The sequence below is a fragment of the Phacochoerus africanus genome, chromosome 8, assembly GCF_016906955.1.
Source record: "Phacochoerus africanus isolate WHEZ1 chromosome 8, ROS_Pafr_v1, whole genome shotgun sequence".
NCBI classification, from domain to species: domain Eukaryota; kingdom Metazoa; phylum Chordata; class Mammalia; order Artiodactyla; family Suidae; genus Phacochoerus; species Phacochoerus africanus.
This window is the reverse complement of record NC_062551.1, coordinates 167872179-167898126: the sequence shown is the minus strand read 5'-3', so window position 1 is coordinate 167898126 and position 25948 is coordinate 167872179. Positions and strand designations below refer to the sequence as shown.

The window sequence follows — 25948 nt, the reverse complement described above, 5'->3', positions numbered from 1 at the left end:
TCCCGCAGCATATGGAGGTTCCCAGGCTAGGGGTTGAATCAGAGCTGTAGCCACCAGCCTACACCAGAGCCACAGCAACTCAGGATCCGAGCCACGTCTGCAACCTACACCACAGGTCACGACAATGCCGGATCCTTAACCCACTGAGCAAGGCCGGGGATCGGACCTGCAACCTCACGGTTTCTAGTTGGATTCGTTAACCACTGCGCCACGACGGGAACTCCTGGGGTTGTTGTCATGAAGAGGTTCTCATACATGCTGCTCCATGTATCAGTTTAGTGAGGTGCCATCTAACGTGGATCCCTCTAAGGGACCCTCACACCTGAGTGACAGAAGGATCTCCCCGACAGCTTCACCTAGGCAAGGTACCTCTCTTCTTGCTGAAACATTTCCGCAGCACATGGCGGTTCCCCAGCCAGGGATTGAACACGTTGCGCAGCAGGAACCAGAGCCACAGCAGGGCCAAAGCCAGATTCTTGACCCGCTAGGCCATGAGGGAACTCCAGACATTTCCCATTTATGGAGTTCCCGTCGTGGCTCAGTGGTTAACGAATCCGACTAGGAACCATGAGGTTGCGGGTTCCATCCCTGGCCTCGCTCAGTGGGTTAAGGATCCAGTGTTGCCATGAGCTTTGGTGTAGGTTGCAGATGCGGCTCGGATCCCGCATTGCTGTGGCTGTGGAGTAGGCCGGCGGCTACAGCTCCGATTGGACCCCTAGCCTGGGAACCTTCATATGCCGCGGGTCCTGCCCTAGAAAAGACAACAAACAAACAAAACCCAAAAAACAACCGCCCCCAATCCTCCGACTTATCTGATTTTACATAGTGGAAATGCAGTGATCGTTTCAAACGAACTTATATTTCATCCTTGTCCCGCTACATCTGCTGTGCTGCCATCGCTTACGTGTGTGAGACGTGTTGCTTATTCAGTCTGCAGTTCGGGTTTGGCTCCCCGAGGAACGTGCTGACCCTCTGCAGTACCTCTGGGCATCCCCCCGGGCCCAGGGCTGGGACCACGGCCTCGGCAGACACAAAGTTCAGGGAATTGCTAGTGAGGCTCTGATCTGGAGCGGCGGGCGGGATGGGACTGGAGCATCGCAGGCGTGGAGAGGCCCTCATTCTGATTTGTCGAACTGTTTTTACTCTTTAGAGAAACTCCGGAGTGAATTGAGTAAGTTCCCCTGTTCTTCTAACTTCCAGACCACCTTGTCTCCTGTGATTCTGTTTCCGGGGGTAGCTCATTCCTCTTGTCCTTTCTTTCGTAGAGTTAAAAAGAGCTGCCGCAGACTCAGGTGAGAGGTCCTTTCCCTGTCTCCCCATCTCCACCTGCACCAGGAGGCCTCCGTTTCTCCATCGCTTTCACAGTCCCGTTTTCTGTCTTTCAGGCTGGAGACGTGCCCGGCTACACTTTGGTGAGTTACATCAGTCAAATGGATCCACCTTTCAGAGCCCATTGCTCGGTGCCTTGGGAATGCAAGGCGTGGTTAAAAAAAAATTTTTTTTTTAAAGTAGAACCTGTTTATCTGCTAATCAAAATGTTGAAATATTCCATTTGTGGGGCCATGTATCACATTTAGGTTCAGAAAGTCTTCCTTCTTTTATTTATTTATTTTCTTTTTAGGGCTACACCCGTAGCATATGGAAGTTTCCAGGCTAGGGGTCCAATCGGAGCTCCAGCTGCCGGCCTACACCACAGCCACAGGCAACCCCAGATCCTTAACCCACTGAATGAGGCCAGGGGTCAAACCCACATTCTCGTAGATACTAGTCAGGTCTGTAACCCGCTGAACCGCAATGGGAACCCCATCCCTTCTTTCAGAACACTGATAAATATTTGGTTTGATTTTCTTACGGGTTTTCTATGATTTAAAACAATTTTTTAGATGAAAGTATAGTTGATTTACAACATTGTTAGTTCCAGGTGTACAGCAAAGTGATTCAGTTACATATACATACATATCTTTTTTTTCAGATTCCTTTCCTTTATATGTTATTACAAAATTTTGAGTATAGTCCTCTGTCCTTGTTGGTTTTCTGTTTTGTATGTGGTAGTACGTACATGTTGACCCCCAACTCCTAATTTACACCTCCCTTCCTTTCCCTTGGGTAATCATAAGTTTGTTTTCTAGGTCTCTGGGTCTATTTCTCTTTTGTATATAAGTTCATTTGTATCACTTTTTTAGATTATACGTATAAATGCTATCATATGATACCTGTCTTTATCTGGCTTACTTCACTCAGTATGATAATCTCTAGGTCCATGCATGTTGCTGCAAATGGCATTCCATTATTTTTTATGGCTGAGTAATATTCCATTGTGTGTATGTATGTATGTATGTATGTATGTATGTATGTGTGTGTGTATATATATATATAATATATCGTACATCTTATTAACATTACATTGTATATATATAGTACATCTTATTTATCCATTTATCTGTTAAGGAATATTTAGGTTGCTTCCATGTTTTGGCTACTGTGAATAATGCTGCTATGAACATTGGGGTGCATTATCTTTTTGAGTTATAATTTCCTCCAGATATGTGCCCGGAAGTGGGATTGCAGGTTGATAGGGTGGTTCTATTTTTAGTTTTTTAAGGAACCTCCGTGCTGTTCTCCAGAGTGGTTTGTACCAATTTACATTCGCACCAGCAGTGTAGGTGGGGTCCCTTTTCTCCACACCCTCTCCAGCCTTTGCTATCTGTAGACTTTGATGATGGCCATTCTGGCTGATGTGAGGTGGTACCTCGTTGTAGATTTGATTCGCATTTCTCCAGTAATTAGTGATGGTGAGCATCTTTTCATGTGCCTATTGGCCATCTGTATGTCTCCTTTGGAGAGAAGTCTGTTTAGATCTTCTGCTCATTTAAACAAGTTTTTTTTGAATTTTTTTGTCTTTTTGTCTTTTTTCCAGGGCTGCACCCGTGGCATATGGAGGTTCCCAGGCTAGGGGTCTAATTGGAGCTGTAGCTGCTGGCCTACACCAGAGCCACAGCAACGCCAGATCCGAGCTGCATCTGCAACCTACACCACAGCTCATGACAATGCTGGATCCTTAACCCACTGAGCGAGGCCAGGGATGGAACCTGCAACCTCATGGTTCCTAGTCGGATTCGTTAACCGCTGAGCCACGACAGGAACTCCCCATCTTCTGCTCATTTTTTTATTGAGGTTTTGTTTTGTTTTTTTGGTATTGAGCTGTATGAGCTGTTTGTGTATTTTGGCGATTGATCCCTTGTTGGTTGCATCATTTGCAAATATATTCTCCCATTCTATAGGGTATCTTTTCATTTTGTTTATGCTGTGCAAAGGTTTTTAAGTTTAATTAGGCCCCATTTGATTATTTTTGTTTTTATCTCCATTACTCTAGAAGACAGATCCAAACAGATAGTGCTGTGACTTATGTCAAAGAGTGTCCTGCCTATGTTTTTCTCTAGGAGTTTTATAGTATCAGCCTTACATTTAGGTCTTTAATGTGTCTTGAGTTTGTTTTTGTGTGTGGTGTTAGAGAATGTTCTAATTTCATTCTTTTACATGTAGCTGTCTGGTTTTCCCAGCAGGGTTTTCTGTGATTTTTTGAGACTTTTCTTAAGTTCCATGGTATTTTACCTTTGTGACTTGTCTGCTCCCTTCCTGGTCTGGCTAGTTTTTGATTTGTGAGGGTTTCTTTTCTTTTTTCTTCTTCGGGCTGCGCCTGCCACATATGGACGTTCCCAGGCTAGGGGGCAGATTGGAGCTGCAGCTGCCAGCCTCCACCACAGCCGCAGCAGCGCCAGGTCTGAGTTGATGTGCGCCCTGTGCCACAGCCTCTGCGGCAACACCAGATCCTTAACCCACGGAGCGAGGCCAGGGATTGAACTCGTATCCTCATGGACACTGTGTCGGGTTCCTAACCTGCTGAGCCACAGTGGGAAGTCCGTTTATTTTTTGTTCCTGTGTTATCTCTTGGTCATAATTTTTCACAAAATATTTTTCTGAGTTTTTCATTTGCATCGTAATTTCCTTACTGTATTTTTTTAAATGAGTGTTTTATTTTTCTGAGGTCGGAACTTTTCATCTTTTCTGGTGTAGTCTCTTCTGTGCTTCCTGGTGGGGCAGTCTTTCATTTCCCACTACCGAACAGACAGCCGGAGCTCCTGTCTCTTTCTGCACAGCTGCCGTACCCCTCTCTCTGTGAAGATCAGTTTTCTTGGGGGTGGTGATTGAGATTCTCAGAGAAGGGAGTGAGTGGAGCAGATGTCCCGACAATAGAGACGACAAAAAGGTTTCATGGTTTGAAAAGATTTGCGCACCTTTTTTCCAGTTCATTCCTCAATAATTTGTATTTGTCTGGTTGCTCTTTGAGCAGGATACGGTTATTGTCACTGCTTTGCAATCCTGTTCCATTTTCCAGGCTGCTCACCTCCTCCTTCCATTCATGAGGTTTTCCTTGAGGCAGGTACAACGGAATAGATGCATCTGCCACTTAAGGACACACCGGGGCACCTGGGCTGGCATTCAGGGAACTCACAAAGCCTTTCACGCTCACAGTCTGGCTCGTTCCCACTGCTTTGACTGCATATGCTGGTTATGGTTTTACGTCTCCAGGAAGAGCCTGTTTTCTGAACTTGGGGAAGCAGGGAGACTCATCGTGAGCCTCATAATCCACAATTTTAAGGAAGAATCTGTCTATGTTGATATTTTTGGCGCTGCACCCGCAGCATGTAGAAATTCCCGTGCCAGGGATTGAACCCAAGCCATAGCAATGACAATGCCGAGTCCTTAATCACTAGACCACCAGGAAACTCCCTATATTAATATTTTACTATTTATTTATTTATTTTGTTTTTTAGGGCTGCACCCACGGCATATGGAAGTTCCCAGGCTAGGGGTAGAATTGGAGCTACAGCTGCTGGCCTACGCCACAGGCACAGAAACAGTGGGATCTGAGCCGTGTCTGCAACCTACACCACAGCTCGCAGCAATGCCAGATCCCTGACCCAATGAGCGAGGCCAGGGATTGAACGTACGTCCTCATGGATGTTAGTCGGATTCGTTTCTGTTTCCTCTGCGCCACCGTGGGAACGCCTATTAACCTTTTAAAGTAATGACTATAAGCAAGAATATAGCTGGGAGAATGAGCATCGACCACTAACCGTGTGAACAGGTCATGTCTCATGCATTAGCTTATCGAATTTGTACAACAGCCCTGCGACATAGGGGCTGCTATTATTCCCACTTTACTAAGGTTTGGAGGCGAGTAACAAGCCCAGGGTCAAACAACCAGCATGGGGCAGAGCTGGGACTCGAACATGCTGTCTGGCTCCTTGGGCGTCGCGTCAAAGCCTGTTCATTCTCACACCTCTGATTCCGTTGGACCATCAAAGACAAAGGCAGTATTTCCTGAGGATGAAGGCAGCTTCACAGATGGGAGACTTTCTCCTCTTTTGCTTAATGCCAGCACACCTGGGAAACTGGAAGACAGTTTTCTCTGGTTCCAGGACATGCGGGCATAAGGGCACCATGACCTTGGGCCAGGGACAGTGGTTGCAGACCGAGAGCTGATGATTCCCCCCAAAGCTCCCCAGAGCTCCCTTGAGACCCAGGCTTCCCAAACCTCCCCTTTCTGTGCCTCTCTGCAGTGGCGGTGACCCTGGACCCAGACACGGCGCACCCCAAACTCATCTTGTCTGGGGACCGGAGATGCGTGAAGCTTGGAGACACGAGGCAGCCCGTGCTCGACAACCCGCAGAGGTTTGACTTCGTGGTCAGCATCCTGGGCTCGGAGCACTTCACGGCTGGCTGTCACTACTGGGAGGTGTCCGTGGCAGACAAGTCCAAATGGGCCCTGGGGGTGTGCAGTGAGTCCGTGAACAGGAAGGGGAAGGTCACCGCCTCGCCCGCCAACGGACACTGGCTCCTGCGGCAGAATCGCCAGGGCGAATACGAGGCCCTCACATCCCCGCCGACCTCCTTCCGCCTGAAGGAGCCCCCGCGCTGTGTGGGGATCTTCCTGGACTATGAAGCCGGAGTGATCTCCTTCTACAACGTGACGGGCCGATCCCACATCTTTACTTTCACGCACAGTTTCTTCGGCCCCCTTCTCCCCTTCTTTGAGCCCTGCCTTCACGATGGAGGGAAAAACATCGCCCCTCTAGTCATCTGTTCTGAACTCCAGAAACTGGAGGAACCAACTGTCCCCAAGCCAGAAGAAAGAGGCCGTGCCAATGGAGATGTGGCGCTGATGGTGGCCCCCTCCCTGCTCCCCGCTCAGGCCCCCGAGCTCGTCCCCCTCAGGGATGTGGTCCTGGCCTTGCCCTCTGACGTCGCCCCAGCCCTTCAGGGGCTCAGCGTTCCTTCTTTTTAGGGAGGAGCCTCATCACCTGCTCCTCGGACCCTCCAGCCCGGGGCCCAGGGCTTCAGCCTCCTGGCCCAGCACCTGACTTCCGGGCCATCTCTTCTCCTTTCCCCCAACCCATGTCCCTTCGTGGTTTCCTTCTCCCACCTTTCTCCCAGGGCTCCCGTCGAAACCCTGTCTTCCTGCTGGGAACGTAGCGTTCGTCTGCCTTGTCCTGGGAGAATTCCTAAAATCTAATGAACGACCGGATTAGGGTTAGGTGGGAGTGTTGGATGCGTGTCACTGAGACACAGGGGCTCTCCACTTAGGCTGCTAGTCGTCAAGTTATGATGCCCTGTCTTGACGGCTTAGGTATCCCAAGAATTGCTTTTCTCCTTCTCTCAGGTCAGGCCTCTGGTCCCCAAAGCCAGCTTTTTCAAGGTAAACCTGTTCTGGATTACACAGCCTTCTTTCTTGTGGAACACGGGGCCGGGGCCAGAGAGATTTTGTGAAAAGCCACCCTTTTCTGTTTCCTCAAAGTGTCTATGGCATCGTTTGGTGACATCCAGAGCTAATGGACATGTTTTCAAAGCTAACGTGGTGATAACCAGGTCTGGGAACTTTAAACGTGATGGCTGTAATTCTGAGAAACCCCCGGAATGCAGTCGGGAAGCTGGGAAACACGGCTTCAGACGGAGCGAGCGGCCCAGCTGTGTGCGTGCCCTTGAAAAGGCAGCCGTGGGTGAGGGATTCTGTGGCACTAGCCCCTTTGAACCCTCTCTGGGATTCAGAGAGGCCCAGCTAGAAAAAGGGGCAGTTTTCACTATCAACATAGAAGCTTTTTTCCCATTAAGACCATTCTATTGAAAGACCTGACTATTTGTGTAGCAAACAGCCTCTTAGGTCAGAGTACTGATTTCAAATAGGAAGTTGGTAGCCCAGGGGTGAGCATAAACTAATGAATCTGCTTTTTGGGCGGGGATTGCAGAAAGAGGCCTAGTCACACTGCATGTGGATCTGACCTCTTTGTGAAGATACTGGCTAGTCTGTGCCTTTGTGGATAGGCCCACAGTTCTGCCCAACAGAAAGTGGGTCTGTCTGTCAAAAGTTCTCTCTGTTGGTGCTGTATTAGGGTGTCTAGAGAAACAGAATATGTATAGCTACACATGGCCGGAAGACTATGTATAGTTGTTATGAGGAATTGGCTCACACAATTATGGAGGCTGGCAGGTCCCAAGATCTAGAGGGTTAGCCAGCAAGTTGGAGGCCCAGGTGAGCCAGTGGTTTAGCTCCCATCCAAGTCTGAAGGCCCAAGACCCACGAGACCTCATAGTATAATTCCAATTTGAAGGCTGAGAGGCTTGCGACCTAGGCAAAACCAATATTGCCGTTTGAGTTTGAAAGTAGGAAAAAGGTTGATGGTTCACTCAGTCTGAAGGCTGTTAGGCAGGAGGAATTTTCTCTTACTTGGAGGAGTGGTCAGCCTTTTGGTTCCATTCAGGCCTTCAACTGATTGGATCAGGTCTACCCACATTAGAGAGAGCAATCTACTGTCCCCTGGCTACCTACCAATTTGGATGTCAATCTCATCCAAAAACCCTTACAGAATTGCTCAGACTGATGTTTGACCAGATGTCTGGGCACCCCACAGCCCAGTCAAGGTGACACATACAATTAACTATCACAGCACCCAAGTGGAATTTGTCGTTTGCTTTTGTGCAGTCCTTAAATAAAAGTTTGGTATTCATCCTGTTATTTTCACTGTGAATCCGAAGTTGTGGGGAAAGGCTTTGGGCTAGCAAGAGGAAAGCATGTGATAGGATTGGTTTTGGGCAGCCTTGATTCCACTCAGGTAAGTTTTACCCGCAGTTAAACATAAAGCCACAGTTTGCTTCTGAGTCTCTGCCTTCTTAGGATTTCATTTATATCAGTTTATAAAATAGTTACAAATGTGGGGCCTTTATATTTCACTCATCCATATTCAGTTTCAAACATACTTTCGGGAGCATCCCAATATTAAAATTAATTCATGTTGTTCACACTGGCTGCACCCAAGAAAACTTAACAGCGGGAAAGACAACTGACATTTGTGGAGGCAGAAGCTTTACATATATTAACTTATTTAATCTCTACAAAAATAATTCTGCCAGCAATTTTATAGGGGAAGGAAATAATGCTCTAAAGGGTTAGGTACTAGAACTGGGATGATAAATCTAGTGTATCTAGCTCTGAAGATGATACTCTTCTTTTTGCCCTGAAATACTCTGAAGATATGAAAGACCTGTAGAATTTTAGCCTACATATTCAATTAGACTTTTTTTTTTTTTTTAAAGTTAAACCCGGAAAAAAAAAAAAAAAAAAAAACCCTAATCCTGGATATGCCTTAGTGGTCTTCTTGTGTCTGGATTGAGGAATGAACAGTCAGGTTTAATTTCAAAGCACCCAGAAAAATCCCTCTGCAGGGGCTTTGGAAAACTGGAGGTGGTTTCTTGGGCAGGAAACCTTTAGCTTCTCTGACAAATGGACTGGATTGGTTGATCTTCAAACCCTCTTCAGGGAAGACACAAATTAGGAGTATGGGATTAACAAATACAAACTGCTATACATAAAACAGAAACCCAACAAGTATTTACTGTATAGCACAGGGAATTATACAAAGTATTTTGTAATAACCTATAATTTTGTATAATCTGTAAACCACAACCCCAAATCACTATGCTGTACTCCCCCGAAAGTAACAAAATATTACAAATAAACTATACTTGATATTGTTTACAGTCAATACAAACAAACAAACCAATAAATAGACCCCTTTCCGGTTCCACCCTCCTTTGACTTTAAATTATGAACCTCAAGTGAAGTGCAGGACTCTGGTTTCGTGCGATGTCATCAAGGGTCAGAGTAAAGAAATTCTGAGTTCATGACCCCTTGGAGGTCATGAAGGTTAGATCGACATATTCTACAACTTCCCAGACCGGTGGCCCTGCAAGCTGGGCTTTTAACGCCGGAGCGCAGAAGGAAATCCCAAGACCTTAAAGGGAACCCAGTTTCCATCACTAAATTCTAAACTTTACGAATTTCTTCTCCAAGGCTAAAATCTTCACAGAACTACAACTCCCAGCGGGCCACGCAGGAGGCCAAATCTTATTGGCAGCCTCGCCTGTGCGTTGCGCCATCCAGTGTAGCCAATAGAAAGGAAGGACAATCCTCAGGCACCAATCCTGAAGAGGCAGGGCGGGTCCTTTATGGGTTCCGGTTCCGGCTCCTCCCCCCCCGGGGGCCAAGCGAGGCGGTGCCGTCCCTGACCCAGCGGCGGGAGCGAGGTGGGTCGTGTTTGGGCCCGAGGACGCGGCGGGGAGGCGCGCATGGCTGCGCGGGGACCTATACAAGTACCTCCTTCCCTTTCACCGGGGAGTTGGTGCTCGGGTTTTGCTGCCCGGACCTTGTGGGGAGCAAATGGGGCCCCAACCCCTGTTCCCTTCCCAGGGCCTGCATGGCCAGGCTGCTGGCCCCAAGCCGCTACCCTCCCGCCCTAATCCTGCTGCCCTTTGAGTACTCCAGCCCCGCTGTCACTGACCGTACCTTTGGAGTCAGCCTCTGCTCTCGCACCCCTTCGGCCCAAGCCCGCCAGCAGCTCTGAACCCAGCTCGGGTCCTTGGGAGGACGCTTGTACCCTCAGACCCCGCCCCGCCACACACAACCGAGCCTCTGGGGCGGGTCCCCTGACCACCTCCTCGGACCCTCTAACTCTTTTGGTTAACTCTAACTCTGACCCCGTTTCCACCCCCGGTACGATTCCCTGTTCTTTAATGCATTTTCCCCGGACTTTCCAAACTCCTCCTTTCCCCATCCTACCCCCAGCTCTCGACTCCATCCTAAAGATCAAGCTTGGCCCCCCACCTCTAGTCCAGGCCCTTGGTCTTCGGCATCTGTGATGACCAGCCCCACCTTCTTGGCGCTTACGTCTTAGACCTGGTTCCTTTTCCACTCCCTCAATCCCTTCCACCCTTGGGCCTCCCTGTACGTCTGAGCCTCCTGGGAAGATAAGCTCCATGGGCCTCTTTCTCCCCTCCACTCTTTGAAATGTGATATGACAATGCCTTTTTACTTTACCTGCCACTGTCTTCTCAGTAAATAGTGGGCTCCCCATCCCTGCCAGTCCCAACCTTGCTTACCCATCCCACAAGACTTGCCTCAGAGACTGCCTTTTCCATGAAGCTAAGCTGCTCATCCTTGATCTTTAAAGGGAGTTATGCCTGTGTCATCAGACCTTCCCTGGCGTGTTGTTATTTCCTTCTTTCCTTTCTTCCTTCCCTCTTTCTCTCCTCTCCCTCCAATACTGGTGCCATGCTTAAAAGTACTGGCTTTTGAGTGACGGGCATGGGTCTCAGTCCTGCCGCTCCTAGTCCTGCTGTGTGCCCTTGGGCACATTACAGTTTCCCTGCTTCTCCTGGGACGTAGCCTTCTACCCTGTATGACAGTTTCTGGAGTTCATGGCCTGTTCGATTGCACTGTACCATAAACTCTTTTAGGGTAGTGACTGTAATCCCAAGTCTTTTTCCTCTTATTTTGACCCAGCATTCAGCCCTGAGTAGAGTCAGAGTTTGATATATCTATCGTAGGTTCTCAGAAGAGCAGGATTGGTAGTGAGTGGAGGCCATGGAGCTCATTGCATAAAGAGACATATTGGAGCCCAGAGCTCGGTGGGGTGGGCAGGGGTAGGAAGTGACTTAAGACCATGACCAGGAGTTCCTGTCGTGGCGCAGTGGTCAATGAATCTGACTGGGAACCATGAGGTTGCGGGTTCGATCCCTGGCCTTGCTCAGTGGGTTAAGGATCTGGCGTTGCTGTGAGCTGTGGTGTAGGTCACAGACGTGGCTCGGATCCCACGTTGCTGTGGCTCTGGCGTAGGCCGGCGGCTGCAGCTCCGATTAGACCCCTAGCCTGGGAATCTCCATATGCTGAGGGAGCGGCCCTAGAAAAGGCAAAAAGACCAAAAAAAAAAAAAAAAGACCATGTCCATTGACTCATACTTAAAAAAGTTTCTGAGCAACAGGCCTTAACCTGGAGATATTTCCAAAAGGACCCAGTCCCTGCCCTCAAGTTGCTTATAAACTAAAAGTGGAAATACATGTAAACAGATCACTGTAAATCACGGTAAAAGCAAGTAGAGCATTCTGGGGATGCGCAGAGGAGGAAGGGGCAGGAACCAAGAGATTGCTAAGGAATAGGTGGGTGCAGACGGAGCTAAGTAAGCTTGAAGTGGGTTCTGGAAGTAGACCTGGCCTGCATTCAGTTCTTTCAACAGATGTTTATTAAGGATCTGCTGTATGTGACTGCCACTACTCTAGGGGTTTGGTTACATTAATGAGTAAAACAAAGGACCTAGACCCTGTAGGACTTGGTTTTGTGTGTGTGTGGAGGGGTGATAATAAATAATAAAAATTAGATGGAAGGTGAGAAGTTCTGTTGGGCGGGAGGACTGAGGTGTAAGGGGACCGGATTGTAATGTTTAAAAGGATGGATGGTCAGGAAACAGTGAGTAAGTACCAAGGCGTAAATTGTTTCTGATGTTTCCTTGCATTTTTGAAAGCGAAACCTATTATGGTTCCCATCACTTATCTAGAAGCTGGAAGAAACACTCTCGTGGAAACTGATAAATTGTGGTTTGCCTGCCATTGTTTTAAATGAGGTTTTATTAGAGCAGAGCCACGTCCAATCGTTCACGGGTTGTCTGGCTGCTTTTATGGTACGCCGGCAGAGTCGAGTAGTGGCAACAGCGACGCGATGGCCCCAAATATTTGCTCAATATTTACTCTCTGGCCCTTTACAGAGAAAGTTTGCTGACACCTATTTCTTAAAGATCTGAGGTGCTGTCCATTTCCCATTTTAGATTATGTATGGTTTTGCATCACTTTTTAATTAAAATGTTTTTTCTTCCTAACAAGATCATGTATGGATCTTTTTCATTCTTGCCTTCTTCACAGGGCTAGCATGTAACGTCTTCAACAACTGTAACAGCAGCTGTCATTTCCTGAATGATTAGTCCATACCCACTTTGTCACACTGAGCACATCACAGGCATTTTCTCCAGCCAAGTCCTCAAGTGTTGGCCTGTATCACAGTTTCAGTGATGTGGGAGTTGGGGCTCCGAGTGGGCGAGTGATTCGCTGCGTTATAACAACAGTACGTGCCACCCCTGGGATCCCACCTTAAATGCAGTCGGTGTCCCTTCCATTTCTCTCTGTTGCTGTTTTCCGCAGATTTCTGCTGAGGAAGCAGTTGTCAGTCTTGTGTTTTCTGTCATCGGTGTTCCATCACAATCTGTGCTTCCCTCTCTCGCTTTGTTCATGTCGCCCTGTGTCGTGTCTCCTCCAGCCCACCCTGCCTTTTGAAATGCGGTTATTTAAGGCCCAGAGGAAACACCACTCTCGTCTTATCAGAGGTGCTCTCTTCCTCTCATTCCCCGTCCTTGGCTGTAGGAACTCAAAGGAGTCTGTGCAGTTACTGATGTCTGCATAAGTAGGCCTTGTGCCAGGCACTGTGTGCGTGTGTGTAGTGTGAGAGCATACCGGGATGTGTGTTTGGTGTGTGATCGTGTAGCCATGTATGTGGCTGTGCGTGTGGGAGGGCTGTGTGTGGTGGGTGTGCTACGTACGTGTGTGTCTGTATGACGCTGTGGTGTGTGTGTTGTGAGAATGGCTGATTGTATTTGGTGTGTGTGTGGGGGAGGCTGAGTGTGGTGTGTGAGGGTGGAAGCGGGCACTCCTCCCAGTCAGCACGGACACAACCCAGGCCCTGCAGGAGGTCCTGGAGGACTCGGATGGTGAGGTGTGGGGGGAAGGGAAGGGTGGCAGAACATTTAAGAGGATTCACAGTTGGGCCTTGTAGACAACTAGGCAGCCTCAAGACATAGAGGTTCCGTTGTCCTCATTTTGAAAGCAGGTCAATAGCTAGACACTCCTAAGGAAGGCTTTTCAGAAAAGATGAAACATAATGGGAATTTCACTTCACTTATAGTTGGGCAGAATACTTGAATTTCTCCTGCAATGGAAGTTCCTTTATTTGCACGTGAATTAGAGCCCAGACTGTCACTGTTGAGTGGCCTGAAGAAACGTGACATTGTGCACATTACAGAAGTACCATCTTGGGGGGGCGGGTAGACAAAGCTGGGGCCTTCTTTTTGCTCTGGTGGGTAGCTTTAAATATCTGTGGAAGGTTGTCCTTTGAAAGTTAGCAAGTAAAGGCATTCTCTCCAGGTATTCCAGTTAATTGAGGTTCCTTCTGATGGATGCTTCCATGGGGAAGGGGTACACACCCCTTCAGCCAGAACAAAAGATTCCCTGGGGCCTGGCCGGACCCAAGGAATAAAGGTGTTGGCCATTTGTGTTCATTCTCAGGGTTCAGAGATGGGCAGTGAGAAGGAGCAGAGTCCCGAACGGCACCTGCCTGAGGAAGGGGAACGGGGTAGTAAGCCGCGGAGAGTGGATGCCTCAGAGGGTTTTCGGATCCCAGATGGGGAGAAAGAGCCCGGGCAAGAAAGCCTATCAGAGAGGCCACAAGGGGACCGTCGGAAAGAGCCCTGGCGGAGAGTCACGGTCCCCGCCCGAGAGCCAGATGTCCGCCCGGCTCCTCCGAGACCAGAGGCCGACGAGAAGCCCTTTGTGTGTGCCCAGTGTGGCAAAACCTTCAGTAACACCTCCAACCTGAGAACACACCAGCGGGTCCACACTGGCGAGAAACCTTACAAGTGTTCCGAGTGTGGCAAGAGCTTCTCGAGAAGCTCCAACCGCATCCGGCACGAGCGGATCCACCTGGAGGAGAAGCACTACAAGTGCCCCAACTGCGAGGAGAGCTTCAGGCGGCACTCGGACCTCACCACGCACCAGCAGGACCACCTGGGCAGGCGGCCGTTCCGCTGCGACCTCTGCAGCAAGAGCTTCGGCCAGAGCTCGGCGCTGGCCGTGCACTACCGGACCCACCTGGAGCCCGCGCCCTACATCTGCTGCGAGTGCGGGAAGAGCTTCAGCAACAGCTCCAGCTTTGGCGTGCACCACCGCACCCACACCGGCGAGAGGCCCTACGAGTGCGCCGAGTGCGGGCGGACCTTCAGCGACATCTCCAACTTCGGGGCGCACCAGAGGACCCACAGGGGCGAGAGGCCCTACCGGTGCACACTGTGCGGGAAGCACTTCTCCCGCAGCTCCAATCTCATCCGCCACCAGAAAACGCATCGGGGAGAGCAGGCTGGGAAAGGTTCCGGCTGAAGGAGGGCGAGGAGAAGGAGAACACAGGGTGCGAGACCCCACCCCGAGTAGGAAGAGCTTTAGGATCTGCTGCTGCCCCCTCGACCTTAAGCCCCTCTGCCCACTTCGGAGGTTGGTTTTCTGTTGCCTCCGAAGCCAGGAAGTCCTGAGAAAGGGCTCTGAGTGGACACCCTGGCTCTCTCCCAGGCCAGTTTCTTGCTGTGGAAAGTCAGAGGTCCCCCTCTTGGCTTCTTCTCCGGGGGTGAAAGAAGTAGGGAAGGCTTAGTACATGCTCATCATGAGAGCAGCCAGCCCCTGGCCGCTAGGGAAGCGCTTGTGGCATGGGCCTCCCTGTCTGGAGGTTGTTTGTATTGCAGGTGGACTGCTGAGGGCGGACTGCAGTGGTCCACCAGGCCCCACCTCCTGTACCCTGACTGGGGTGGGAGGAGCAGGGGAGGAAGGGGCCTCCTCGGTTGGGAGAAGAAGTTTAGGAAGTTCCCTTTAGGAATGAAAGGGATCAAGGCGCCATGATCCAGGGACCTTCACACTCCCCCGTGTTTGTGACTTGTCACCCCCACTCCAGCTTGCATCTGTTTCCCCAGAGTGACTAGCAGTAAAACCCTTTAATGAAAAGGACCCGTGCACTTATTTGGGGGCATCAAAGAAGTGGGGAGATGGTTGTGTTGCAGCCCCTCTGCGAGAGAGTTGAATGCCAAGAAAGATGGAATGGGTGGCTCTCTGAAAAGCAAAAGATAAGCAGCTCACGGGCCTGTGAGGAGGAAGGGAAAGGGAAGGAAGTGATACTGAGCATCTCCTGAGTGCCCTAGATTCTACAGGCCACGTTCACCGTCTTTATGTCGTGTAGTTGTCGCAGCCCGCAAGGGAGTGAGATGAGCTGAGTAAGGAAAGGTAAAGCCGGTGCGTGGTGGAGCTAGAGTTCAACCCTGGGCCTCCCTTGAGTCGGAGCTGATGCTCTTTCACTGCACTCACCTCGGTTTCTGAAGGAGGAGCCTGGCACCCGTGATGCCCTGGAAGTGGGAGCTAGTGTGGCCTCTTGGTATGGCCCTGGACCCTTTGTTCTGTGGGACATCAGTGCCAAGCATGAGGACTTTGTGCACTTACTCTGTTGTTCAGCTTCTTTTACTTATTCTGTGCCTCGAAAAAAGACAGTGACAGAGAGTAGAGGGGGAGGAGTGGGACTTGTTACTGCAATGAGGGTCCTTGCTTTTAGTAACGACAGTTCAGTGCTCAAGGTTGGGACAGCTTGGGAGGGATCCTGCCTGGCTTCTTGGCCTTCTGAGGGCCTGGCTCCACATGGCAGATTTCAGTGTTTTCTGCATGGGAGTTGAGTGTTCACTCAGATTTCCTTCAACAAGTACGAAGGACCCTTCTCTTCCTCTTCTTGCCGGTGTGAGGTCCTCTTCCAGAGGGAGGGGCCCTCCTCACTTGTAGCCAGTTGGCAGAGTGTGATTTTGGCACCACCATGACCTCACCTATCACATGGGATCCCGCCACCTACCCAGGGAGGGGTGTGCCAGGAGCTTTCCAGGCGTCCCATCGAGTCTCACCACAACGCTGAGAAGAATGACCCACACTGACAGGTGGGGAGACAGGCTCACCTGGCTAGTCAGTGGCAGGGTCAGAAACAGAACCTACTTCTGCCTAAACCCAAAGCCTGTATTTTTTCCAACAGTAAAAAGACTTTCCAAGTGATTCCCTGACATGAGTTGGGTACTTTTCCGTTTCCGAACCACTTTTATTTTGTATACATTTTCCTGCTCCTTGAAAATTTCCGTACAAAATACTTTAAACATGGAGTGCCCCAAACTTGCGTGTACGAATTGCTCCCTAGTAATAAAAATGGTGTCTAACACCGACTCAGTGCCAGTTGTTGTCCCACCTGTTATTTCTAATCTCCGTGACTAGCGTGCAGGGTAGTAGCATCTCCATTTTCAAGATGAGGAAATTCTGAGGTTAGATGACCTGACCTAACGGCGGAGCTGGGATTCAAATCAGGCGGGTCTGATTCCAAGGCTGCTCTTTATTATGCTCCTGCCCAGGCTAGGTCTGCGGGTCTCAGTCTGAGGCGCTTAGTGGCAGAGCCTTAGTGGCCGTTGCTGTGACCTTTGGGGAGTCTGTGCTGCCAGTGAGACCCAGAACCTGCTTTGATTTTTGCACATTACTTGCCGGCCAATCTCACTTGTCCTTTCTGGACAAGTTCTTCGGCTAGGTTTTCTGTGTTGGTCCAGGCTGAGTCCTAACTCGTCCGCTTATTCACTCTTGGACGTGTGTGTGTGTGTGTGTGTGTGTGTGTGTGTGTGTGTGTGTGTCTGTCTGTCTGTCTGTCTGTCTGTCTGTCTGTCTCTGAGCTAATTTTCTTCATTTTCACTAGGTTTTCTGTGTTGGTCCAGGCTGAGTCCTAACTCATCCACTTATTCACTCTTGGACATGTGTGTGTGTGTTTGTGTGTGTCTGAGCTAATTTTCTTCATTTTCGCCTTGGCTCCTGTTCCCGCTTTCCCTTACCTTCTTCCTCCCTCCCTCCATCTATCTTACTCTCTTCCTTGTAGTTACTGGGGATTCTGACAGTGAAGACGTGGCTCCTGCGTTCTCTCATGGGGGGTGGCTGCTAGGTTTCAACAGCAGCTAAACTCAGAAGTAGGCTGGTAAACTCCTGGCATGAGGACCACTCATAGTCTCCCTGCCTCTGGACTGAATTCCCCTAAAGCCCCTTCCCTCCCATCAACCTTATGGCCTACATGCAACTCGGTTTCCCCAAGATTTATCGAGCAGCTATTGCTGTGGCAGGAAGCAGGGAATTCTCCTTGCCTCACCTAAGGGAGTTTTAATTGGATGCCTGAGCGGGTCCAGAGCAGGGAGGGGAGGATGTGTGTTGGCGGGAGAAGGGAAAAGCTGTGCACACATAGTCTAAGTTCAGACCCTCTCTCTTCCCTCGGCCCTGGAGCCACTTGACCCCTGCACTCTCCCGCATGATAGGAACGGTGCAAGGGACACCAGCACAGCCATAGACAGAGCCCAGCTGGTGTATTGGAACAGGCAGCCCCTCTGGTCTCTTTCTGCTCTGCATGTTCTGTGTTCCTTCTGCTACGAGAGTCCAGGTGAAAGGAGGGAGCCGCATGCACACTGACACACAAGACCTGTTGCCTACTCGCCCCTTGGAATCAGGCATTTCCAGAATCTCTAGTCCACAGGGAACGTTAACCCATTACTGTCTGGGTAGCCACTCCTCACTAGCTCATCATCACAGTACCGTCATGCAGGCAAATTATGGGATTGCTTTTGTCAGAACCTGGAAGAGAGCCCTGGAGCCAATCCTACACAGGTCTGGTATGAGAAAATGGTGATGATAACAGTATTTACTGCTTAAATATTTATGTGTTTTTGATTGAAGAATAGTTGATTTACGACATTGTATTAGTTTTAGGGGTATAGCACAATGATTCAGTTTTATGTACAGATTCATTTCCCTTGTGGGTTTTTAAACAACGTTGAGTGTAATCCCCTGTGCTATACAGTAGGCCCTTATTGGTTATCTACTTTACACGTAGTAGGGTTTGTTTGTTTTTCGTCCATGCCCCTGCCATCTAGAAGTTCCTGGGCTAGAGAGTTCTGAAAGTATTGGTTCCAAACTCCTAATTTATCCCTCCCCCTGCCCCCCTACAACTTTTCTCTTTCTTATTTTCTATGAGTTTCTTTCTGTTTTACAAGTTCATTTGTATCCTTTTTTTTTTTTTTTTTAGATTCCACATACAAGTGATATCATGATATTTGTCTTTATTTGGCTGACTTCACTTAGTATGAGAATCTCGGGACAATCCGTGTTGCTGCAAACAGCACCCTTTCATTCTGCTTATGGCTAACACGCCATTGTATGTATACACCACATCTTCTTCATCCGTTCGTTGATGGACTTTTGGGTTGCTTCCATACCTTAGCAGTCGTAAATGCTGCTATGAACATTGGGGTGTATGTATATTTTTGAGTTATAATTTTCTCCAGACGTATGCTCCAGGAGTCGGATTGCAAGGTGACAAAAACAGCTCTATTTTTAGTTTTTAAAAGGAAACTCCATACTGTTTTCTATAGTTTATATTTTGGATATTAACCCCTTATCGGTCACATCATTTGCACATATTTTCTTCCATTCTATAGATTGGTTTTCATTTTGTTGATGGTTTTCTTTGCTGTGCCAAAGCTTTAAGTTTAATTAGGTCCATTTGTTTATTCTTGCTTTCATTTCCTTTGCCTAAGGAGACAGATCCAAAAAAATAATTGCTCTGATTTATATCACAGTGTGTCCTGCCTGTGTTTTCTTCTAGGAGTTTTATGGTTTCTGGTCTTATATTTAGACCTTTAATCCATTTTGAAATTTTTTCTTTTGTATATGGTATGAGAAAATGTTCTAATTCCTTCTTTCACATGTACCTGCTCAGTTTTCTCAGCACCACTTATTGAAGAGACTCTTTTCCAGTTTATATTGTTGCCTCCTTCGTTATCGATTAATTGACCATAAGTACATGCGTTTATTTCTGAGTTCTGTGGTATAGTAGTGTCTTTAAAAATCCTAATAATAGCCTCAGAAGGATATGGGAAGATACTACCTCCAAAGAACAGGGTGCTAGTGGAAAGGAACCAATTGGAAAATTGGAAATAGCTTTTGGATATGATAACTAAAATAAGATATTCCAAGAAAAACACTTAGACGATAATATCAGGAAACGCCCCCAAAATATAGAGCAAAAATACAGAAATAGGGAAAGGAGAAATAAAGGATACAGAAGGGTCACCTTATGATAAAGACTGCTGATTGTCTTCCAAAATCTGTTCACCCATTTTATTGGGGGCACTTAACCAACATTTCCCAGTCTCCTTTGCAGATAGGTATAATCATATAATTTAAATTCTTGCCAGTGGAAAACAAGCAGAAATGGTATATGACATTGCTGGCCTAGACCTCAGGAAAGCAGTTAATTCCTTCAAATAATTTTTTTTTCCCCTTTCAACAGCTGTAACATGTAGGAGCCCAGCTTTGAGGGTTGCAGACTTTACAATGTCTTAGTGTAGACTTGCCAGATAAAATACAGGATACCCAGTTAAAATTGAATTTCAGATAAACAATTAATCATTTTTGTATAAGTTTGTCCCAGATTTTGCATCTTAGTGGATGGCAGAGCAACAGGATGAAAAGAACTGAGTTCTTGAATTGAGCATGTAGCAACACGACCCCATTCACTTGGCTGCATATTTCACAACTGTTAGTGAGATCTTGAGAAACATACTTTTTTTTAATACTTCAAACCACGGTGTTGTTTGGTCTCTTTTTACAGCACCCCACCTTTCACCCTAATAATTAGATGTGAGTTTCTGCCATAAGACTGGCTCATCTTACCACATACGGTGTTCTGCTGTTGCCAGTGGTCATTTTACCTCCATATTTTAACATCTCTAAAATGGAAATTTGTCCAATAATTGATGCTATTTTAGGAAAATAAAATATTACAAGAAAGGAATAAAGCAGAAATCTCAGCAAGAGAATGCAATAGGAAGGACCAGCCTTCAGTTTTCAACAGAGACACTGACTTAGCAACAATATATGGACCAAAAATGCCTTATGAGAACTGCAGAAACCTACGAGCCGGCACAGCTGAACTTGGGTTGTTCTTCTGGGAGTGGGAAGAACAGTGGAATATGCATTGAGTGTTCTGGGTTTTAGAGGTCTGCCTGAGGGCTGGTTTCTGTCTTACCTGATTTGGGATACCAGTAGGAAGCCAAAACACTTGAGGTGCCACTGAGCACAACATACTTCTGGATGCTGGTGAATGAAGTTTGCTTGAGGCTGTAGCACCAGAGAACTTGCAGTACTACAGACAGACACTGGAGGGAGCAAGAGATTATGAAAAGGAAACCTGAAAAAAAACCAGCAAACCTTTCTAATGGAACATTAGTTGCACAAGCTCTGAGAAGTTGCATCCACCAAAATGTGTTCAGAAGTCCCCAGAATCTCTAGTCAGGTTAATTATAAATGCCTTCCCCTGCCCAAAGCCAGTACATTAAAAAAAAAAAAAAAACAGGAAAATAACACATGAGCAAAATGAGGCTATCAACGAAGAGAAACTAAAAATGTAACAAATTCTGGAGCTGCAGAAATACAATAACTGAATTGAAAATTTATTAGAATTCAACAACACACTTGGTCAAACAGAAGAACGAATCAGCAAACTCAAAGAAGGCCATACGAAAAACAAAAAAGAATGAAGAAAAGTGAAAAAAGCCTAAGGGACTTACTTATGGGATGCCACAGAGTAGACCCATGTATGCATTATGGGAGTTCCAGAAAGAGAAAGGAGAGAGAAAAGGACAGAGAGCTTATTTGAAGAAATACTGGCCAAAAAACTCTCCAAATTGAGGAAGGAAATGGACATCCAAATTCAAGACACTCAAGGATTTCAAGTGTGATGAATCCAAAGGGGTCCACACCAAGACACGTTACAATTAAGCTGTCAAAAGTCAGAGACAGAATCTTGAAAGCAGCAAGAGAAAATCAGGCTATTACATACAAGGTAGCAATCATAGGATTATCAATGTATTTTCAGCAGAAACCTTGCAAACCAAAAGTTGAGTGGAATGATACATTTAAGGTGCTGAAAGAAAAACAACAACTGCCAACCAACAATGCTAGAAAAATTGTCTTTCAAAATGAAAGATAAAAACTCTCCTAGATAAACAAAAGCTGTGGACATGCATCATCATGAGACCTGCCTTACAAGAAATGCTAAAGAGAGTTTACAAGCTGAAACAAAAGGATGCTAGTCAGAAACAAAAAGCATACAAAAACCCAGTTTGTTGGTAAAGGTAAAAATATAGACAAATGGATAATACTGTAATAGTGTTGTTAAAAAGACAAATTCAGTGTAGAATTTAAGACAAAAGCATAAAAATGACTGAAAATATGTTAATGGATACAATTTATATAAAGATGTAATTTGTGACATCAATATAAGTAGGGGTGAGAAGATGCAAAAGAGTTGAGTTTTTGTATATGATTGAAGTTATCAGCTTAAAACTTTATTCTAACTATAGAATATTTTGTCTAAGCCCTATGGTAACCATACACACAAAAATACCCATAGAAGATACACAAAAGAAAATAAAAACAGAATCAAAGTACGTCAATACAAAAAAAAAAAATCAATGACACTCAAGGAAGGCAGAAAGTGAGGAAAAGGACAAAATTGCCATGTGACAGCAAAAAACAACAAACAAATGGCAATAGTCAGTCCTTTCCTTTTAGTAATTAAATGTAAATGGATAAATTCCCAAATCAAAAGATATAGAGTGGCTGAATGGATTAAAAAAACAAAACTAAACCCTATACCTACAGGAGCTTCACTTCATATGTAAAGACACACATAGGCTGAGAGTGAAAAAGAAGGAAAAATATTCCATGAAAATGGTAATCCAAAGAGAGTAGAAGTGGCCATATTATATCAGACAAAATAGACTTTAAGTCAAAAACTGTCACAAGAAACAAAGGACATTTTATTATAGTAAAAGTCAATTCATCAGGACAATATAACAATTATAAATGTACACTCAACATTAGAGCGCTGAAATATATGAACTAAACATTGGCAGAACTGAAGAAGAAATCATAACAAATAATAGTAGGATATTTCAGTACCCTACTTTCAATAATGGATCAAACAATCAGTCAGAAGATCAAAGTGGGAAAAGACGACCTGAACAACACAATAAACCCAACAGACCTAACATGTAAAAAACAGATCAGTCCCCCAACATCAGCAGAATATACATTCTTCTCAAATACACATGGGACATTCCCCAGGATAGATTACATGTTAGGCCACAAAACAAGTCTGGATAAATAAAGAGACTGAAATCATACCAAGTATCTTTTCTGATTACAACAAAATAAAACTAGAAATCAGTAACAGAAAATTGGAAAATTTACAAATATGTGGAAATTAAACAAAACACTCTTGAACAACCAATGGGTCAAGGAATAAATCACAAGAGAAATCAGAAAATACCTGGAGACAAATGAAAATGAAAACATACCAAAATTTATAGGATGCAAAAACAAACAAACAAACAAAAAAAAAACAAACAGTACTAAGAGGGAAGTTTTTTTTTTTTTTGCCATTGTTGCTTTTTTTTTTTTTCTTTTTAGGGCCACACCCACGGCATATGGAGGTTCCCAGGCTAGGGGTCCAATTGGAGCTGGAACTGCTGGCCTACACCAGAGCTGAGGACAGCTCAGGATCCATAACACAGGATCTGAGCCATGTCTGCGACCTACACCATGGCTCATGGCAATGCCAGATCCTTAACCCACTGAGCGAGGCCAGGGATTGAACCCATGTCTTCATGGGTGCTAGTCAGGTTTGCTGACTACAGCGCAATGACGGGAACTCCTAAAAGGGAAGTTTATAGCAGAATATACCTAAAATAAATAAGAATAAAGATCTCAAAATCAGCAACCTAAATTTATGCCCCAGGAACTAAAAAAAGAACAAACGAAACCCAAACTTTTCAGAAGGAAGTAACTGATGAAGATTAGAGCAGAAATAAATAAACTAGAGATTAGAAAACAATAGAAAAAAATTAAAAAAACTGGGAGTTGGTTTTTTGAAAAGATTAGCAAATTGATAAACCCTTAGCTAGACTAAGAAAAGAGAACACAAATAACAAAAATAAGAAACGAAAGAGGAGACATTGCAACTTATGCCACAGAAATAAGAAGGATCATAAGAGTCTACTATGAACAGTTATATGCCAACAAACTGGACAACCTAAAATAAATGGATGAGTTATTAGAAACATACAGTGTATCAAAGCTGAATCATGAAACAATAGAAAATATGAACAGAGAAGTACCTACTTAGAAGATTGAAGCTGCAATTAAAATGCTCCCAATAAAAAAAGATCCAGGACCAGATGGCTTCACAGAAGAATTCCACCAACTGTTTAAAGTAGACTTATCACCCATCCTGCTCAAATTCTTCAAAAAATTGAAGATGAAGGAACACATCCAGACTCATTTGATGAGCCCAGTATTACTCTGATACCAAAGACAGACATGCACATCAAGAAGAGAAAACTGGATTTCTTGTTATGGCTCAGCAGGTTAAGAACCTGACTAGTATCCATGAGGATATGGGTTTGATCCCTGCCCTCACTCAGTGGGTTAACGATCTGGTGTTGCTGCAGGCTGCAGTGTAGGTCACAGATGCAGCTTGGATCTGGTGTTGCTGTGGCTATAGCATAGGCCAGTAGCTGAAGTTCCAATCTGACTCCTAGCCTGGGAACTTTCATATACCACAGGTGTGGCCCTAAAAATGGGGGAAAAAAATGGAGTTCTCATTGTGGCACAGCAGGTTAAGGCAGAGGTCACAGCTGCAGAGGTCACAGCTGCAGCTTGTATTTAATCCCTGGTCCAGGAACTTCCATATGCCATGCATATGCCATGGGTGCAGACAAAAACAAAAACAAAACTATAAAGCAACATCCCTCATGATACAAAAATACTCAATGAACTACTAGCAAACCAAATACAACAAATAGCACATTAAAAACATGCATCATGACAAAGTAGGATTTATCCTCAAGACACATGATAGTTCAATATGTGAAAATCAATAAATTAATATATCACTAACAGAACAAGGACAAGACTCATATAAGCATCTCAACTGAAACAGGAAGCATTTGACAAAATTCTACATCCTATCATGATAAAAATACTCAACAAACTAGGTACAGAAGGAATGTACCTCAACATAATAAAGGCCATATATAAACAGCCCACAGTGAACATCATACTCAATAGTGAAAAACTGAAAGTTTTCCTGTAAGATTAGGAACAAGGCAAGGGTGCCCTCTCTCAACACTTTTATTCAACTTATTACCTGAAATCCTAGCAAGAGAAATTACAGAGAGAAGAGAGAGAGAAAGCATCCATTGGAATGGAAGAAATAAATTTTTCTGTGTACAAGTGAACTGATATCTTGTGTAGAAAACTCTGAAGACACCACAAAAAAAACTGTTAGAACTGAAATCAGTACGGTTGCAGAATAGAAAATCAACATACACTAGTAATGAGCTAACTGAAAAGAAAATTTAAAAACAATGTCATTTAAAATAGCATCAAAAAGAATGAATATTTAGTAATAAATTTGATAAGGGAGGCAAAAGACTGGTACATTGAAAACAACAAAACATCCCTGAAGGAAATTAAAGCCAATGCAAATAAACGGAAAGACATTCCATGTCCATGGATTGGAAGATTGTATATATATATATATATTTTTTTTTTTTTGCATCTTAGGGCCGCACCTGCAGCATATGGAGGTTCCCAGGAAGGGGTCGATTTGGAGCTACAGCTGCCGGCCTACACCACAGCCACAGCAACACCAGATCCAAGCCATGTCTGCGACATACACCACAGCCCTCAGCAACTCTGGATCCTTAACCCACTGAGCGAGGCCAGGGATCGAACCCACAACCTCATGGTTCCTAGTCAGATTTGTTTCCACTGCGCCACGACGGGAACTCCTTTTTTTTTTTTTTTTTGGAAGACAATATTTTAAAGATGTCTGTACTACCCAAAGCGATATACAGATCCAATGCTATCCCTACCAAAATCCTGGCATCTTTTATAGAAATAGAAAAAGAAAATCCTAAAATTCACATAAACCACAAAAGATCCCCAAAAGCCAAAGCAATCTTGAGAAAGAAGAACAAGGCTGGAGGCATCACACTTTCTGATTTCAAAATATATTATAAAGCTGCAGTAATAAAAACAGTAATGTATCTGTATAAAGACTTACATATAGAACAATGGAACAGAATAAAGAGACTAGAAATAAACCCACACATGTAAAATTACCTGATATTCAACAAGAGAAACAAGAACACACAATGGGGAAGGATGGCTTTCTCAACAAATAGTGTTGGGAAAATTGGGTATCCACAGGCAAAAGAATGAAACTGGACCCTTATTTCACACCATAGCTAAAAATTCAACTCAAATTGTATTAAAGACTTAAATATAAGACTTGAAACTATAAAACTCCTAGAATAAAACGTAAGGGAGAAGCTTCTTGACATTGGTCTTGGTAATTTCTTGATATGATGTCAAAATCACTATCAACAAAAGCAAAAATAGATGAATGGGACTACATCAAAGTAAAAAGTGTCTGAACAGTGAAGGGTGCAATCCACAAAATGAGAAAGTAACCTTCAGAGTGGGAGAAAAGAATGCAAACCTATCTGATAAGGGATTAATATCCAAAATACATAACTCCTACAATTCAGTTGCAAAAAGCCAAAAATCCATTTTT

The 25948-nt window shown here is 45.5% G+C and overlaps 2 protein-coding genes and 1 long non-coding RNA gene across 5 annotated transcripts in view; all 3 read left to right on the top strand.

Moving 5' to 3' along the window:
• Nucleotides 1-8066, top strand: part of ERMAP (erythroblast membrane associated protein (Scianna blood group)) — a 32226-nt gene extending 24160 nt beyond the window's left edge. Inside the window, exons 10-13 of one of the 2 annotated variants that reach the window (XM_047789455.1) lie at nucleotides 1151-1171; nucleotides 1266-1292; nucleotides 1386-1412; nucleotides 5625-8066. In XM_047789455.1, coding sequence (XP_047645411.1) covers nucleotides 1151-1171; nucleotides 1266-1292; nucleotides 1386-1412; nucleotides 5625-6349 — 800 coding nt within the window. In that variant the 3' untranslated portion in view covers nucleotides 6350-8066. Of the gene's footprint in view, nucleotides 1-1150; nucleotides 1172-1265; nucleotides 1413-5624 lie in introns of both variants that reach the window. The other variant, XM_047789454.1, reaches the window with a different exon arrangement.
• A 1513-nt stretch (nucleotides 8067-9579) lies between these two features.
• Nucleotides 9580-16452, top strand: ZNF691 (zinc finger protein 691). Of its 2 annotated transcripts, XM_047789453.1 has the most exons (3): nucleotides 9580-9642; nucleotides 12307-12505; nucleotides 13720-16452. In XM_047789453.1, exon 3 carries the CDS (start codon nucleotides 13729-13731, stop codon nucleotides 14584-14586), a length of 858 nt encoding a protein of 285 aa, XP_047645409.1. In that variant the 5' UTR covers nucleotides 9580-9642; nucleotides 12307-12505; nucleotides 13720-13728; the 3' UTR covers nucleotides 14587-16452. The 2 variants fall into 2 exon arrangements, with proteins under 2 accessions (XP_047645409.1, XP_047645408.1); XM_047789452.1 differs by lacking the exon at nucleotides 12307-12505.
• Nucleotides 16453-18323: 1871 nt separating this feature from the next.
• LOC125132337 (uncharacterized) overlaps nucleotides 18324-25948 on the top strand; it is a 50251-nt gene continuing 42626 nt past the window's right edge. Inside the window, exon 1 of the long non-coding RNA XR_007136207.1 lies at nucleotides 18324-18454. This is a non-coding gene — a long non-coding RNA (uncharacterized LOC125132337). The remainder of the gene's footprint in view (nucleotides 18455-25948) is intronic.